General features: G+C 45.2%; 1 protein-coding gene across 1 annotated transcript; it reads left to right on the forward strand.

Annotated features, from left to right (window-relative positions):
* The first annotated feature begins 858 nt into the window (after positions 1-858).
* vwf (von Willebrand factor) lies at positions 859-19040 on the forward strand. Its single transcript, XM_076141972.1, has 53 exons — positions 859-1087; positions 1204-1255; positions 1348-1491; positions 1626-1728; positions 1857-2065; positions 2369-2490; positions 3238-3457; positions 3538-3660; positions 3768-3879; positions 4071-4117; positions 4229-4365; positions 4475-4613; positions 5448-5548; positions 5659-5854; positions 5937-6152; positions 6286-6532; positions 6653-6750; positions 6870-7021; positions 7118-7221; positions 7299-7437; positions 7549-7683; positions 7817-7963; positions 8066-8206; positions 8332-8430; positions 8531-8687; positions 8772-8939; positions 9028-9163; positions 9295-9604; positions 9707-10847; positions 10934-11038; positions 11428-11571; positions 11689-11832; positions 11951-12115; positions 12675-12721; positions 12829-13006; positions 13222-13463; positions 13566-13755; positions 13833-14174; positions 14268-14506; positions 14775-14877; positions 14977-15048; positions 15364-15468; positions 15578-15783; positions 15877-16026; positions 16298-16414; positions 16585-16765; positions 17218-17258; positions 17373-17489; positions 17763-17861; positions 18028-18156; positions 18255-18294; positions 18387-18484; positions 18618-19040. Exons 1-53 carry the CDS (start codon positions 1082-1084, stop codon positions 18801-18803), a joined length of 8541 nt encoding a protein of 2846 aa, XP_075998087.1. The 5' UTR covers positions 859-1081; the 3' UTR covers positions 18804-19040.
* Positions 19041-19060: the final 20 nt, after the last annotated feature.

Here is a 19060-nt window from a genome sequence, read left to right on the forward strand (position 1 = left end):
CTCTCTATAAATAGATCCAATGGACTGAACAGCAGCCTGCACGTTTCTGCAGCATCCAGTGCGATGACGTCATTCTAGGATAACGCACGTTCACGGATTGAATATCCGTGAATGAACACGGTGCACGAGCACACACACACACACACACACACACACACACACACACACACACACACACACACACACACACACGCACGCACGCACACACACATACATACATACATACATACATACAGAGAGAGAGAGACAGAGATTCTTATATCTTCCATGTATTCATCATTCATTGCAACACGGTAGGCTTCTCACAACAACAATCATACTGGCTTGCAAAAGATATTGAGCTTCATGATGCTGTATTTAAAATCAACTGGATAGTTTGCTGTGTACTATGTCTATTGTACACCACAGTACAGCTACAGTGCAGTTTCTTGTTACAGATTCAAAAATGTTGGACTGTTTTCAATGTTTTGAAATTTTGGACAGTGGTGGATGTGTGTGTGAAATATGATTACTGGTGTTTGTGCATGTGGACCCACAGTGTGATTGCCTGAGATATCTTCTCTAAGTGTGTGCTTTTACCATGGAATTGTTTGGGTTGGCACTGATACACATGCGTGCGTGTAGACTAATCACTCGTCCAGTCGATCAGTGGGCATATCCTGGTATTGTCCTGCAAGGTTTGTGCCGTTATGTTGTTTAGAGTACAGGACAGAATAATATTCTGCCTTGACTTAACCTGGCAAGAGGAAGGGTACGGATGATGACTCACTAATGGGACTGGATCAAAATGTGAACATACACAAACACACCCATTCCATATCAAAGGACTTATAATGGCTGGGTGGGAGTCTGTCCCTTTACTATAAAATACAGCTCCCACAGTGGCTGAGAGTCTCTGTGTGTGTGTAGTCTTAGCAAGCTTTTTACTCTCTAATCAGCCTTTGACAGAGGACATCACATCACCTCATCATGCCTTAAATTTGCAAAGTCTTAAAGATCAGCCCAACATTTGGATTCACACTTCTCCATTTTGGATTGTGTTTGCCTTGTTCACAGCTCTTTGACTTAGCTGGGCTGAACCATGGAGGTAAGACTAATTGCTGTCTATGATTATGTGCTGAGTATGTGACATGGGGAATGATTTTAGGATGATGATGATGGTAGAGGTGATGATGGAGTGCATGTTTTATTCGCGTGTTACAGGTTTTCATAAGGAGGCATTGGTGGCAATTTTGGATTCTCCTGCATCTGTCAGGTGAATCTCACATCTGGGGAAATTCAGATTTCATAGAATGCGAGCGGGTTCTATTCCTTTGTTGCATATTTGTGTGTTTTGTGTGTGTTCAGCTTGTGTGGCAGACATGTCAGGGAGATGCAGCCTGTTCGGACGACACCACATTCACACGTTTGATGGGGTTTTGTATGAGTTTCCTGGGGATTGCAGCTACTTGCTGGCTGGGGACTGCAACCATCGCTCCTTTGTGCTGCTGGGTGAGCAATAAAGTTCAAGTTCAACAAAGACCACTAAATCAGCATGCCCATTTTAACCTTCAATCACTGTTTAAGTCAAACCCTTCCAGCCATAGCTTGGATATAGCAATAAAATAAATGTCTTGGGCCTGCAGGTGACTTTGTGCATGGAAAGAGAAGTGGTGTCACACTGTTTCTGGGTGACGCCTTTGAGTTGCACCTCTCTGCAGATGGACGACTCTCACAAGGGGAGAAAAGGTAGCATAAAGAAAAGATTGGACGATCAGTTATAAGTGAATTACTGTAAAGGTTATCTGCTGCATCTGAGAAATCACCTGATAAATTGTTTCTAAAGAGATTTCTGACATGTGTCACCTTTTGTATAGACTTTCTCTTCCCTTTGCCTCTCATGCTGTGTTTGTGGGTTCGGAGCTGGGCTTCTATAAACTCTGGAGCGAGGAATTTGGCTTCACTGTTACCATTGATAATGCAGCCAACATTGCCTTGACGCTGACCAAACACCACGGCAACCGCACCTGCGGACTGTGTGGCAACTTCAACACTGAATCGGCTGATGAATACACCACTCAAGAAGGTAGGTGCACAGGGGGAAAACCTGCAGAATAGCTGCAAAAGGCTGTGACTGTGTGCGGGATATGTGAACGTGCCAGACAAAAGAGAGACTTTTACTGGAATTTGGAAAACAATCATCAAGTCACCAGCACCCAGCAACAGGAAGAGCTGCAATCCAGAACAGGAAAAGATAACAAGAAGAAAAGAAAAGCAGAAGGTGCAGTGGTGGGATGAGATTAAGGAGAAGAGAAACCTACAAAATTGTGTGTGCGTGTGTGTGTGTGTGTGTGTGTTTGTGTGTGTGTGTGTGTGTGTGTCTTTTCAGGATTCCTAGCAGAGGACAGTTATGACTATGCAAATTCATGGGCAGTGAAGGGTGCCGGGCAGTCATGTCAACGAATATCAACCCCCAGCCAGTCCTGTAACAGCACAAAAGACATTTCAGCGGTGAGAGGACAAATCCCAGTGTGTGTTTGTGTGTGTGTGTGTCTGCAGAACAACATTCTACTCATCTGTTCATCCGTGTCATTACATTTAATGCATGTGTGCAAAATACCTTTTATAGTACCTATAGAAACAGATGCAGCTAGACACATATTGAGGTTTACAGGATCTGAGCCTCTGATATGAATAGGAAGTATATGATGTCTTGTGTTTCCTGCTAAAACCGCAACCATCTGCAGTCTTCTCTCTGCTCCTCTTCCGCGCTTACACCTTACTACTACTTAGACTACCATATTAAAGGAGTCAATTACATCTTTAACAGACACCACAGCGTCAACACTTATGCGGGAGGGATCAATATCACGGCTCCTCATTATTGCATTTATAATCCAGTGTCTCTCTAAAAAAAGGAAGCTCTCTTTGGAGGCGCCCACGATGCTGTGCCCAGTATAGTTCCCGTAGGTGGGTTGATATGAAAAGCTTGGCCTGCTGCAGCTGGTACAGAAACAGGAAAAGCAGTATCATTGCGTGCGAGTGTGAAGCCGTCGCAGTTCATCTGTGTATATTATAGCAGCTGCTTTGATATATTTACTGCAAGCTGTAGCTAAACTAGTAGTGCTTTGAGTTTCCCCCCTCAAAACCATGAAAATGTTGTTTCCATCGTCACCATACAAGTTGTTATCACAGAATTTCTCAATTGTTAGGTCGCAAGATTAACTCATGTACGTGTGTGTGTGTCTGTGTGTGTAGATTTTGTCCAGCTGCAGTGTGTTGCAGACCTCCAGCGTGTTTCTGCGTTGTGCACACCTGGTCTCCCCTGAGGCCTTCTTGTCCCTGTGTCAGGAGGAGGCGTGCCACTGCAAGAAGGGGGAGGGGTCAGAATGTTCCTGCCCCCTCCTATTGGAGTACGCCCGAACGTGCCATGCCCACGGGGTAGTTCTGCACGGCTGGTTGGAGGCGAGCCAGTGCTGTAAGTCTAGCAGTGAATGAAATCTCAAATAGAGATGAAATTACATAAATAAACTTGTGTGTGTGTGTGTGTTTGTCTAGTCCCAAAGTGTCCTATAGGAATGCAGTATGGTGAATGTACCAAGTCTTGCTCTACAACCTGCCAGAGTCTCAACATCCAGGAGGTTTGCAAGGAAGACTGTGCAGATGGCTGCACCTGCCCCGGTAACACTCCTACCTGCCTCCTGTCTTGCTCTCTCTCTCTCTCTCTCTCTCCCTTTCTCTCTCTCTGATGCTTTCATTGTATGTATGTATTGTTATTTATGTTCCAGTGGGGAAGGTTTTGGACGGCAATCGCTGTGTGGAAGTATCTCAGTGCTCCTGTGCGCATATGGGACGTCATTTCCCTCCAGGATCCAGTATCGCTCAGGACTGTAACACCTGGTGAGAGTGCATACAGGAGGAATACATACTGTACATACATAAATAGCATAGTGTTTACCTTTGTGTGTGTAATCAATGAGTCTATCAGTGTACATGAGTAATCAATTGTATATAGGTACACTAAAAGATTTGATTGAGTTAATCTTACATAAAATAGCCAGTGCTTCCTCACACATACGTCTTCTCTGCAGTGTGTGTCGCCATGGCTCCTGGGAATGCACCAATGAAGGCTGCCCTGGTGAGATAGGTGTACATTAGTCATTGCACAGGCTTGCAAATCGTATCTGGTTACCACAGCAATGAGCTCGTTCATCATTATTTCTGGCATTGTGTCTTTGTCTGTCTGAAGGTGAGTGCTTGGTCGTTGGTCAGTCACACTTTAAGACCTTTGACAGCAAGTTCTTCACCTTCACCGGCCAGTGTCAGTATCTGCTGGCAAGAGACTGCACAGATGGACAGTTTTCCGTCATCATTGACACCGTGCAGGTTCTTACTTTTCACATTTCTTGAATAATAATCCCACATTTTCCTGTCATTCTTGTACCGCTGACTGCTTGTCATCGACAGTAATCTGGATCCTGATTGTGTGTTTCAGTGTGCAGATGATGTGGATGCTGTGTGTACACGCTCAGTTACGCTCAGCTTGTCTTCTCTGGAGGACATGTCAGTGAAGCTGAAGCACGGAGGAGTGGTTTCTGTCAATGGAATGGATATCAAGACCCCAATGCATCATGGTATGTCATTGTTAGAGCGAATTCACCACACAGACTCAGATCAGTTTATGACAGCGTCGGTTCACTCTCATTCACTACATGCAAAGCAGAAGAGAATGATCATCTCTCCAGGCTTGTACGAGATATTTATAGCCATCCCAGAGCCTAACATCTGGTATATCTGGTGTATCTCGACTTACTACTTCTCCATCCTATGTCAGCTTTACCACCCATAGACTTAATGGCACCACAGATAAGAACTTAGGAGACCCACATAACATAAGACAGAAAGGTGAAAATGAGTTCATTCAAACACATCTCGACCAGAAACATTTCACAGACATTCCACATGTGTAAACATCTTCAACTTCCCTGGTCAACACCATAAATAATAACACTATAACATGTCATTTTGAGTGCTTTGGGCTGGATCGGGAATTTTCCTGATGTTGTGGGTCTGTAAAGCCCTTTGAGACATTGTATGTGATATAGGGCTATACAAATCAACTTGACTAGACTTGCTTTTGGCAAATTAGGGGCAAGGATATACACTTTTACATCCCTAAGGATAACTGAAATGAGCACACAATATAATATACACTGTGATGTATCTATGTCATGAACACCTCAATTATACAAAAAATCGAAATATTTGCCATCCATTCCAACCCGAATCAAGCCAAAATCCATCGTTAGATACATTTATATATTAATGTTTTGATTCTGTGGTGAAAACTGCTCACCACTGATATCCATGGTAACTGACTAAACTCTTACTGACCAATGCTGCTGTGTTCTGTGTGAGATAAAGAGACCCTGATTGTAACTTTCAGCTTCTTGTTTGTAATATTACAGGTCATCTGCATATCCAGAGGTCTGTTCAGTCTTCAGTGCGGGTAAAGTTTGGTGATGACCTTCGTCTGGACTGGGATGGAAGAGGCCGGGTGCTGTTAAAGGTGCAACATACAGTACTTAATAAAAAAGAGACTTTAAAAGAAGATTTTGTTGTGAAAGTGTATTGTATGGGAATACCATAACAAACTCTGAATTCTGGCTTCCTACCCAGCTGGGACCCACATGGGCAGGACGTACGTGTGGCCTCTGTGGTAACTTCAATGGTAACCAAGGTGATGACTTCCTGTCCGGTGGAGGCCTGGTTGAGGCGGGCCCTCAGGCTTTCGGCCAGTCCTGGAGGATCAACGGTGACTGTGAAAACGTCCATAAACCTGTCATCGATCCATGTGCACTTAACCCCAAAAGAGGTTCATACACAGAGCCACAAAACACTCACAATCGTTGCATAAATGACCAGACGCTGAACTTTCATCCTTACATGGCTTTCAGTACGGTTTGCAGAAGAGTCTTGCGCAATGATGATGTCAGAAGTCTTCAGCCCATGCCACTTCCTGGTGAACCCGGGTCCGTTCCAACGGTTCTGTCGTTATGATGTGTGTGCATGCATGGACGGGCAGCAGTGCCTGTGCTCTGCTCTGTCAGCGTATGCAGCTGCCTGTACTGCAAAAGGAGTACTGCTCAACTGGAGATCTTCCTCACTCTGTGGTAAGTGTCACTCTGCTGATAATTCATCTGTCACACACTCATCAGCAAGCAAGATTTTAGCTTAACTGAGATCTTAGGTTAGTACTCCACTATATCCCTGAATTTCACATGGAGAAAATGTATCATTTCCTAGAACTGGAGTGTAGGGGAGGGCAGGTGTATGAGGCCTGTGGAAGTATGTGTGAGCAGACGTGTGGCTCCCTGTCCGGGGCTGAGGACGGCTGTGAGGGGGAGAGGTTGTGTGAGGAGGGCTGCTTCTGCCCCGCTGGACTATATCTGAGTGACACTGGAGAATGTGTGACAGCTGACCTGTGCACCTGCCTGCACGACGGGCAGATCTACCAGCCCAACGACGTCTACGCCGATCACAGCAGCATCTGGTCAGTGTGTGTGTATGGGTAGATACAGAAACTATGTGTGCAAGCAGGGCTGTGTAGGATATTGCATTTCATAGATACAATTTGTATTCTTCTTTTTCTTCTTTTTGCTTGTGTATATAGTTATTGTGAGGACGGCTCCATGCGCTGTAGCTCTTCTGAAATGAGTAACAATTTACTGTCCGACCTCTTCTATGATGATGACCTGGCTCCATCCAGAGGTACAATTTCAGTTTTCATCTTCCCTAATTCTACCCCACAAGATTCCTATTTTAACTTGACAACCAATTTCCTGTGCTGTACCCGTTTTGCATGTGTATGTTTGGGTTTGTGTATGCAGAGCGGCGGGCGGCCCCTTGCTCTCCTCCGCTGGTGCATGCAGGGTGTGAGACAGGAGCTAAAGGCCTGGAGTGTGCAAGAACCTGCCAGAACCTCGACCTACCCTGTAACAGTCTTGCCTGCATCCCCGGCTGCCTCTGTCCACCCGGCACAGTAAGTGGTGTGTGTGTGCTTGTGTGTGTGTGGGAAAGGAAGGCACCAAGCGTTTTATATGGGGTATAAACTGACCGATTTGCTGATCGATTTCAGGTACGCCACCGCAGAGACTGCATTGCACCCAAAGAGTGTCCCTGTTACCATAACAACAGGCCATATGCATCAGGACAGACCATCTCTTCGGATTGCAACACCTGGTACGCTGTGTATACGATTATGTGGTTCTGAAGACGAACAGGGGAGGTGTTTACTTAACGTACTCTCTCTGTGCCAGTGTGTGTGAGAACAGAAAGTGGCATTGCACGACAAAGGTGTGTGACGGTGTGTGCCGCACTGTGGGGGAGGGGCATTACATCACTTTTGACGGCCTCAAGTACTCCTTCCCCGGCCTCTGCCAGTACGTCCTGGTGCAGGTGAGAAAGAGAGAAATCAGCTCCAGGATTGGCCGATAGACTGCGCAGAAAGTATAGATTTCCTTCTCTTTTACTGGATCCCTTTCCCCTTCCAACTCTCTCTGTCAATAGGATATGTGTAATGGAGAAGATGGTACATTTCGTGTGCTGGTGGAGAATGAGGCCTGTGGAACTGTGGGACATCGGTGTGCAAAAGCTATAACAGTCTTTTACCAGGGAGGAGTAATTGTAATGCACCATGGAGAGGTAACTCAGACACATTACACCAAGTAACGTACAGTACGAATTTTGTTGACCTAGAATATGGATGTGTATCGAATAATACTGAGATGCGATCAACTCTCCGAACCTCCAGCACTGTAAACCTTCTCTCTCACAGGTGACGATGAAGACGCCGGTGCCACAGGGCTCAGGTGTAGAGATCGTCCGCTCTGGTCAGTCCTTCACCCTGCTGCTGGGCAAATATATTTCCCTCAACTGGGACAGGGGCACTCGTCTCTTGGTCGACATCTCAGCCAAATACAGGGTGCAGATGTATTCCTAACAATACTTTGCATCATTCTAACCATTAATTGCTGTCTTTTGTGGCTTTAATTTGTTTTTGACACTCAAATTCTGCTGTATGTAGGGCCAGGTTTGTGGTCTGTGCGGTAACTTTGACGGGAATGTAAACAACGACTTGATGAGCAGTAACAACCAGCTGGAAGTGGACTCTATCCACTTTGGGAATTCCTGGAAGGTTAAACCCAGCTGTGCCGACGTAACAGAGGTAAGATATTGGATGAAACTACTAATCAATTTCAAGAATACAGAGGTTTTAGATTGCTTGGCTATTCATAGAGACTGAGACAGAGATATCAACAATGTACATTAATTGTGTGTGTGTGTGTTTAGATTCCCAGTCCTTGTAGCGAAAACCTTGCAAAGTTGATATCAGTGGAGCAGTCATGTCGTGTGCTCACTGGCCCCATCTTTAAGGAATGCAACAGTGAGGTAAGCGCTGCTGTAAACACACTAAATATCATAATATAATGTGACAATGGAAGCAGAATCCCTGAGAGCTATCAATGGGCCTCTCCGTGTGTTTACATAGGTGGATGCCGAGCCATATGTGGAGATGTGTGCGGAGGCAGCATGCTCTTGTCCGTCTGTGGGTGATTGTGTGTGCTTCTGCGACGTCATCGCCGCCTATGCACAGGCTTGTTCAGAGAAGGGGGTATCCATCAGCTGGAGGTCTAATGATCTTTGTCGTGAGTGCAAATAAATGTAATGTAAAACGAAAAATGGCTGTGTACAAGCAGAAGTCAAGTGTGTGAGACTGTTTGTTTCTTAAGCTATGAGCTGTGAAGCCCTGAATGCTAAAGGCCCAGGCGTGGATGAAGAACTTTGCCAGTGGAGGTACAACACTTGTGGTATCGCATGTCCGCTCACCTGCCAGCACCCAGACCCCCTCCAGTGTTCATTCACATGTTTGGAAGGCTGCCATGCTCACTGCCCCCCAGGTGCCACACATACGGACCCAAAGTCTCAGGCTGTAGTTTAATTTGTTTCTGAGTTGTGAGTTGTAATTCTGAGCATCGTATTATTCAGGCAAGCTTCTGGATGAGGAGGCTATGCGTTGCGTAGACCCCTCTCAGTGTCAGGTGTGTATCCATGAAGGTCAGAGAATCTCCCACGGCAACCTTGTCATCCTCAACCATGACGACCCCAACCACTGCAAAATATGGTAAATCTAAATAGGGAGACTATATTTATACATATATATATGTTGGCTACATATTTTCACTTAGAAACTGGATATTTCTGACTGAGCTTATGTTCTTTGAAATGTTTCTTTTTCTTTGTTGTTTACCAAAGTCACTGTGAGGACAATACCCTGAGCTGTGAAGATTGTACTTCCCTCAACGTGTTCACCACTCTCACAACGACCCTCTCCTCAACCATCCCTACTGCTCTGCCAATGTCCAACCTGATGCCCGAGAACGCATGTGATCGTGCCATGGATCTGGCTTTCCTACTGGACGGTTCAGCCGCCCTGAGTGAGGATGAGTTTAAGACAACCAAAAAGTTTATCCTGGGCGTGGTTGAACCCTTCCGCATGGGCTCAGCTCACACTCGAGCCACGGTGTTGCTGTATCACTCCGGAGTTAAAACCTATGACCTGCAGGTAGATACAGAAGACATAATGCATACATGTAACACAACCATGTACCTATTAACGCAACATATTAAGCACCATGCTGTATCTCGTTCCTGTTGGTTCCTGTAGGTTCAGAAGTGGCTATTTAAGAAAACAGTGCGTGAGCTACATTACGTAGGAGGAGATGCTGCTTTCTTGGATGAGGCCATCAAATATCTGGCAATCAACATCTATGACAAGAACAAGCGTGAGCATGCTGGCCGTGTCGCCATAATCCTGACCGCCAGTGCTAATCCTCGGTCCATGCGTTCCACCACCAAGATGCTCCGCAAGAAATCCATCACCACCCTATCAGTGGCACTGGGTCCTGGGGTAAACATGGGTCAGATCAGTGAGATCACCAAGGTCAACCCAGACAACAGGGCCTATGTGCTAAGCAGCACAGGTGAGCTGCCTGATCGTCTATTAGAGCTGACAGATTACCTGTGTACCTTGGGGCTGGATCCTGAAGGGGTCACCACTACACAGCGACCTCATCAGAGCACAACCACAGCTACGACTCCTCGTCTGGAGCCAAACCCCACGCAACACCTCCCCAACCCGTCTCCCACCTCACCTTCCAGCTTGTCCCCCATCACCACATCACCATCTTCCATGCCTCCGACCAAAGATGTGACCTTCATCTTGGAAGGCTCAGATTCAGTGGGTGAAGTCAACTTCAATAAGTCACTCCAGTTCATTGAGGAAGTTGTCTCAAAGCTGACAGAGGAGAAGGAGAGAATTCGTATCACTGTGATCCAGTACTCAATAACAGTGACCGTGGAGATCAGTCGTTGGGAGGTGAGGCGACAAAGGACCGTGCTGATACAACGACTCAGGGAGATTCGTTGGAGGGGCGGAAATAAGACCAACACAGGTGCTGCTATCACTACCACCCTCCAAGAAATGGCTACCACGCAGCCTTCGTCAGGTCCAAGCCCACCTCAGCTGGTCTTCCTTGTGACAGAGAATCCACCTACTGATACAGTGACACGCCCTCCAACTACAAGCACACAAACAGAAATCTATCCCATTGGGGTTGGACCAAAGGTCAGAGAGATTGACCTTTCACTATATAGTTACCCCAGGCGCCCGCTAATGGTTGACGACTACAATCAGGTGTCGTCTCTGGTTCAACGTGTGGTCAATATCACACGTACCCAGGTCAAGCCCCGCTCACCTACGCTGCCACCCATAGTCTACGATGTATTTAGCACCCTGCCACCATCAGGTACTGAGGACACACTCACTTTAATCGCAAACCAGTCCACAACCAGTCCTTAGTGATTATTGATTTGTAAACATATCTTTGCACAGTGCCATGTGAGAAGCCACTGGACCTTTTGTTCCTTCTGAAGGCTGGTGAGCAGCTTGAGGACATGAAGACGTTTGTCAAAACTTTCATCAACAATGCAGATATAGGTACGTGTGACACAGCCCTTTCAGGTGCATGCATTACATTACAACAATTTGGAATATCTCTGCAATAGTGGAAGTTACTAAAACATTCACCAAGTCCTGTGTAATCATCCAATCAGACGATATCTGCAGAAATAATGTCTTTAGGTCAATAGTGTGCACTCGTCAAGTGACTCCTCGACGGTGATAAGCCAGTAAGAGTAGAGGAAGTCATCCACTGGCGGGTACATGTGCTTGCAAAGCATTAACGATCACTTGAACAGAACATTTTTATGGTTTACACTATGAGATGGCATTACAGTGCCTCTAAACTACAAATGTGTAGTAAAGTTATACAACCCGTGTGTTCCCTGCAGTGCTGCTATGACCTGTGTCCTTGTGTTTCTCTGCAGGGCTGAATAGAACTCAAGTGAGTGTAGTTCAGTATGGAGACACCAACAGGGTTGAGCTCAGCTGGAAGGATGCACAAAGTAAATCACACCTCCTGAACCTGGTGGAGAACATTCACAGCATGATCACTGCTGCACCCAGACTAGGTAATGGATACATAATCTTATGCTTAACTTGCCGTATGAAAACATTTTTGTACCACGTTGCTTGGGGGAGTCTTCACACACCCACCCACCGATACTAACTCTTATGTGTGTCGGCAGGCTCTGCACTTCGATTCGCTGTGCATACAGCAATCTCATCCACCAGTGGCGGAAGAGTCGGTGTGACCAAAACTGTGATAATGCTGGTGACTGACAAGTCCACTGATGACGTCAAAGAAGCAGCTAATGAGGCACTGGCAGCAGGTAACTAAGCAGCTGTCATGATCAGTATGGGACACCTCTGCTCCATGCTCACTGACTCTCTAATGTTCTTCTGTCACAGACCAGCCGTACTTTCACTGATAGGCATCTCATCTTTCAGGTGTATCAGTGTTTCCTATCGGTGTGGGGCCCAGCTATGACAGGACGGAGCTTAACACGTTGGGTTGCCATGGCAAGCAAGACAACACTCTGAACTTAAACAGCATGGATCACCTGCTGATGCTGCTAACTCTAGATCTTGGTTATATGGATAGAATCTGCAGAGGTACTTAAGATGCAGACATACACAACCGCACAGCCACACATTCTCTCACACACACTGTATTTGTTCCATGTGAAAATAATTCATTTTAATGTATATTCCTTTGCAAATTACAGGTTTGTTAGAGCAAATTCAGAGATAGAATTGTTTATGACAGCGCCGGTTCACTCTGTCCCACAACATGCAAAGCAGATGAGAATGACAATTTCTCCAGGATTTTACCAGATCTTTATAGCCATCCCAAAGCCTAACATCTGGTGCATCTGGTGTATCTCAACCACCTCCATCCTTTGTCACCTTAACACCTCCTAGACTTAATGGCACCACAGATAAGAACTCAGGAGACCCATGTATCATAAAGAGAGAAAGGTGAAAATAACTTCATCCTTATCATTCAAACACTTCTCAACCAGATACATTTCACTGACATTCCACGTGTCTAACCATCTTCAACTTCCTTGGTCAACACCATAAAAAACCCTCCAACAAGGTTCAACTGATTATGATGATAATGATTGCAATTATGGCAATGATAAAAAGGATTATTTCCCATTTTTCTCAGCTGGTCCACCGGTAGTGTGTTTCGATGATAACGGAAATGAGAGAAAGGTGAGGGCATCTCTATTGAAGTTGAACTGAGTTATGACAAGACTGCAACAACTTTCTGTGGCATTGTGTGTCCCGAATGGTGTAAGTGACTGATTTGTGTTCTGCAGCCTTGGGAGTCGTGGCTGATGGAGGACGGCTGCCACTCTGTAATGTGCCTCCCCAGTGGGGTGGTGACCGTACAGAACCACAAAGTCAGCTGTGACAGACTGGAGCCGCCGGCGTGTAGAAACAACCTGCCCCCTGTCAGAGTCCAGGAGACCTGTGGCTGCCACTGGGAGTGTCCCTGTATGTACACCAGAGGGAAATGCCTTCTGAACTGTGAAACATTTGCTTTAGTGTCTGTATATTAAATGTGCGTCAGTGTGAACATGCCCCATTAAACACAAATGTTGTAGAGTAGCATTCCAGTTTATCTTAACTGGCCATTAAAAGATCACATAGTGAACTCGCTCATACACAAACACTCCCTTCCTCCTGCCTGTGTGCGTGTGTGTGTACAGGTATGTGTATGGGCAGCTCCACCAATCACGTGGTGAGGTTTGACGGCTTGGCCCTTAGGTTGGATGGGGAGGGTTTGTGCTCCTACACGCTTCTTACTACCACCGGAGGCACCCGTCCAGCATCAGAGATCAAACTGCACAGTGGACCATGTGAGGGCTCAGAACATCTAAACCAGGTCTGCATGAAGGCCATGGAGGTGACCCACGGGACACATAAACTACTGCTAAAAGATGATATGACGGTAAGCTGTGTGTACAGGGTGGTCACGGAATCGCTCGTATCTGTGAGTCCACGAGCAGTTATTAATTCAATGTGTGTGTACTGTATATGTTTGTTTGAGCAGGCAGTGTTTGATGGGGAAGAGCTGGGACTGCCATGGCGTTATGACGGCCTCGAGGTAGTGAGTTATGGAAGTGTCATGCTGCAGTTGAAATCAGAGAACAGCTACACCCTGTCCTTCACCCTGCAAAGCAATGAGTTCACCCTCACGGTGCCGAGCTCCACCGCCACCAGCCAAACTGCCGGACTTTGCGGTAACATAAACACAAAACCCTATCTTTGATTAAAACTGTACATCCATATCAACTAAAAGTCACTTTCTTTCTCCCAGGTGCCTGTGGGGAGGAGAAGGTTAATGACCTCTCCCTACGTAATGGCAGCTCAACGACAGATCAGCAAACTTTCATCTCTGACTGGACGGTGGCCGCAGATGGCGGTGTGTGTTTACCGAGACAGAGGGCAGTGTGTGCATCCGGAGCAGCACTAGGATGTCAGGCCTTGCGCTCGGAGGTGTTTGAGCCGTGCCACACACACATACCCATTCAAGTGTTCCTCTCCAAGTGTGAGGAGCAGGCATGTGTGGACACAGATGTGTGTGAGCTCATCTCTGTGTATGCGCACCTCTGTAGACAAAGGGGTATGTGTGTGGACTGGAGGAGCCCCCATCTCTGCCGTAAGTTGCTGTCATATGTGCAGATATGTGTGTGTATTATGTTGCTGTGGTGGACGGGTTTTAAAGCCTTTGTGCTTAACTTGTGAATTACAGCAATGCAGTGCCCCGGCTCTATGGAGTATGATGCATGTCGAACAGGGTGTGTGGAGGACTGTAGCAGCATACAACCGTTGCGAGGTGACTGGACAGTTGCCAGGGGTAACGAATCATCCTGCATGGACACACCTACAGAGGGCTGTTTCTGTTCTGGCGGGACTGTTTCGCATCACGGAAAGTGTGTATCGGCAGATGCGTGCAGGCAGTGTGTCGATGGGCATGGACACACATATCCGGTGAGATGACAGGACAAGCAGAGTGTGTGAATATGAATAATTGTGTCAAATAGTTAGTTATTAGTTAGTAAGTTATAAATTACTTATGAGTATTGATGAATGTGTTTGTCCTTCTATGTGTGTTATTGCATGTATGAAGTGGCATGTTGGAATTTCCCATCTCTACTCAGACAATCAGCAGATTCAGAAAACTGGAGTAAACCATTAAGTGTGCTGTTAATGCCCTCTAGTGTTGGAAAATGAAATTAATATGTTTTGTTTGTACCAGTACATGCACAGTTGGGTACCCGATGAGAACCCTTGTTTGATATGTATGTGTTTGGACCAACAACACGTCAACTGCACTGCCAGACCTTGCAATGACGTCAAAGGCAAGCTCCCCTAACTTTAATCGGTGCTTAAATTTCAGTGCTGAATTGTCAAATTTAGATGTAATGCCTGTATAATTAAGCGTATTTATGTATGTGTAGCTCCAACCTGTGGACCCTGTGAGATTATGAAGGAGAAAAGAGAGTCAAAGTGCTGCCCAGAGTATGAGTGTGGTGAGTAAAGAATATCTGTGCCAGGTATCTGTATCTGTATTTGTACTTCCAGATCTTGAACGTGAATAAGCATTCCAATAATTTGATATTATCTGCAATCATAGTATGCATATATTACTACAGCATGGTAATTAATTTGCTCATTTCAATAGAGCTGGGAGTTATTTGTCTTTAGTCTCTAGAGATCATATATTTCTTGCATTTATTGCTTCAAATGTGTCCATGTTTGCCACAGAGACTCGTTAATAAGTGAGATATAATGTGAGATCTACTGAATAAGTTCCCCACAGCAGACTGTCACTGTCTTTGTTTCAGTGTGTGATCTGGTGAGTTGTGACCTGCCAGAGGTGCCCCGCTGTGAGGACGGTCAGACTGTGGTTCTGAAAAACCCAGGAGAGTGCCAGCCCGTCCATGAGTGCGGTAAGACTCTTTGAGACGTTCTCACTCGGTTTTACTCTTGCAAACACACGGACAACAAAAGAGCAAAAAGACCTCTTTAACATGCTCCTCTTCATCCTTTTTCTCCCAGTCTGCAAAAAGGAAGAGTGTCCTCTGCAACCTCCCCCAGCATGTCCCACACATCGCCGACAGTCAGTCATAAAGACAAAGTGCTGTGATGAGTTTGAATGTGTGTGTGACTGCCAGAATTCTACCCACTCTTGCCCCACTGGATTCATTAAATCCTCCACTTCTAATGACTGTGGCTGCACAGAGACTAAATGCCTCCCAGACGAGGTGAGTGTGTGGGTTTGTATACATTTTTAATTGTGTTCACCACATTAGCTTTTGGTAGTTCTGTGACATTCTCAATACCGTGCGTCTGTCCAGGTGTGTGTGGTCGGGGGTGTGATTTACCCATTGGGGGGCGAATGGGAGAAGGGGTGTCAGAAGTGCAGTTGCACCCAGCTACAGGACAAGGACACGTCCCTGCACATCGCTCAGTGTATCCCACCTGTGTGTGAGCGCTCCTGCCCCTTGGTGAGAAACACAAACACACACCAACACCATCCTGTTACTTTGTCTTCACTACTTTTGTCAAGTGGTCTCTAAGTTGATGATAGAAATCACAATAATAACCAATAATTAATTAGTTTAGACTGTATCACAAGGTATAAGTGACACAGTAACCAATTACACAATTACTTTTATTACTTCAGTACAGTTGGTATCCAAAAATACTTTTGATACCTAAGTAAAAAAATAGTAAATCAGCATCTACACTTTATCCAACACCGTTCTTATATTCCAGGGCTCATCATACACTCCATCACAAGGAGAGTGCTGTGGGAAGTGCACACCAACCACCTGTGTGGAGTCAGAAGGAGAGATGCGAGGAGATTCACTCATCGGGAGAAGCCTCAGACGTGTATGTTTTAAGGAAGCCATCACATATCTGAATACAATCTGTCATTTCACTGTCCTACATTCTAAACCCTATTCATTTGTTCAACATCAAAATGTGTAATGTTGATTTATCTGAGGTTTTTCCTCCTCTGTCAGTCCATTTGTAGCTCATTTGTGTGTGTCTGTTTCTAGGCCGGTGAGGTATGGCGATCTCCACATGATAAATGTGTCACGCATGAGTGTGTGAGGGTGAACAATGAGTTGTTCATCTCTGCATCCAACGTCAGCTGCTATGCTATGGACACTCCATCTTGCCCCCTGGGAACAGAGTTACGCTGTGACACACAGGACTGCTGCCCTCGCTGCCACTGTGGTAAATACACACGCAAAAACACTCAAATATAAGGGGGTGACTGACGCATACAAAATCATACCTGCTGGGTGGTATTGTGAGAAAGGAGACCACCATTCAACCAAGCCCCTGAGTCAGTAAGTATTCAGGTTAATTATGTGTAATATCATACACACACACACAGAGTACAAAGTAAATACCACAATGCAGCTTCAATTCCTGCCCAGCAGAGGGCTCTTTGGTATTGTAGTCAGAGTTAGAGGCAGTTTCCTCTCATGATCTGAGGAAATCTCAAGATTACAACAACAACAACAACAACAACAACAAGAATGTGGATAATAATGTTGATAATAATGTGAATAATAATGATAATGATAATGATAATGATAATAATTGTTAACATTAAGAATTAATGTTTTTATTATTATATAATGCAATTATTATTCATTTTGGACATGTATTTTCTTCTACAGCTCCCATGAATGCCTGCGTGCTTAACCAGACCGTAATAGGAGTAAGTCATGAAGTTACATTCTTATGTACATATGCAAACAAATTTGAACGTTGTCTGTACAAATATCTCTCTCTCTCTCTCTCTCTTTCTCTCTGTGTGTGTGTGTGAGAACAGGCAGGGGAGAAACTGATGGTGGATGTGTGTACACACTGTGAGTGCTCAGTGGAGGGAGGAGTTGTAAAGAAATACAGACTGTCCTGTAGGCGAATCAGCTGTCCAGTCTGCCCTAAGGTAACACTCCTTCCATCATCATCATCATCATCATCATCATCATCATCATCATCATCATCATCACCTCTTCTTGTTCACCCGGCATAATTTTCGTCATTCCATGTCATTTCTGTAAACCGAGGTAAACCGTTTTATTGCCATTGCCATTTTCACAAATTGCTTCAATTATATTTATGGATTTTTGGATGTTTTAGAATAGATGTCCTTCTAATCAAACTTTTTCAATTTTCTCTTATGTGAACAAACAAACCATATTTACTCTTTTGTTTCCAGGGATACACTCTGGAGAAAGACCCAGATGCTTGCTGTGGTCGCTGTGTCCCCACAGCCTGCTTCTTACAGAGGCCAGATGGACAAACAACCAGTGTACAGGTACAGTTAGAAAACATCCTGACTAGCTCATGATACACACACTGATAACGGAGGCAGCACATTTGCCTCCTCCTTCACATTTTGAAAGATTTGATCAAACACATTCCTCATTATTTTACTTGCACAAATAAGAAAACTAAACTAACTTTGTTCTCCCTGTCTCAAGGTGAACACGACTACTGATGAGGGCTGCAACCGGTACACCTGTGGTGTGAACAATAAAGGAGATCTGTCACTTCAGATCAGACTGACCACCTGCCTTCCTTTTGACCGCCAAGCCTGCCTTGACCAGGGGGTACAGTTACTCCACAACATGACCTCCATCATACATTTGCTCCCACGCCTGTGTGCCAACACCTTCTCAAACTACTTTCTCCTCTTGCTTGTTTCCAGGGTAAAGTCAGCCAGATTGGAACCAGCTGCTGTGAGATGTGTGAGTATACTGCATCATAACTGGTGAATTATGCTGAAATATACACTTTTTCTGTTTTTAATAAGTGTATCTGTGTACATGTTGATGTGAAGGCACAGAGCCAGAGTGTCGGAAGACAGTAGGAATGCTTAACTACATCAAAGTGGATGACTGTCAATCAGAGAACCAGATAGAATTGCGCTACTGTGAGGTGAGAGACCACAAACGCATACACACACATACACACACTTTTTAGGAAGAAAGTGAAGACTTATCTGTATGGATTAGTTTACAAAAGCGTGACATTGTCTCTCTGTCCGTCCCTGTTGTGCTCTGTCTCACAGGGGAAGTGTCGCAGTAAGTCCATATACTCCCTGGAGAGGGCCGCAGTGGAGCAAGAGTGTATTTGCTGTGCTGCCATGGAGACTGAACCTCTCAGTGTGCCCCTACTGTGCACCAACGGGACCCGGACCCACCACACTGTCCTGTCTGTCACTGCCTGCGACTGTCTGTCTAAACACTGCACCTAGAAGAGAGAGAGAGAGAGTGTGTGTGAGAGATAGAGAGAGATTATATTACTGAAGAATGCATGTATGTATGTATCACAATAACATGTATATCCATGTAGAATAATAAACACTACCAATTTCTGTGTTGATGTAACAGTGGTCACAGCATAAATAAATTCAGCACATTTTCCTGAATAAGTCTGTACTGTTGCTTTGTAGAACAATGTGTAATTATCAGCTATTAAAATGTTTAATAAATCCTCTACGTTTCTTTTGAG

Source organism: Genypterus blacodes, unplaced genomic scaffold, assembly GCF_046128005.1.
Source record: "Genypterus blacodes isolate CSIRO-AG114 ecotype Tasmania unplaced genomic scaffold, CSIRO-AGI_Gbla_v1 ptg000021l_1, whole genome shotgun sequence".
NCBI lineage: Eukaryota > Metazoa > Chordata > Actinopteri > Ophidiiformes > Ophidiidae > Genypterus > Genypterus blacodes.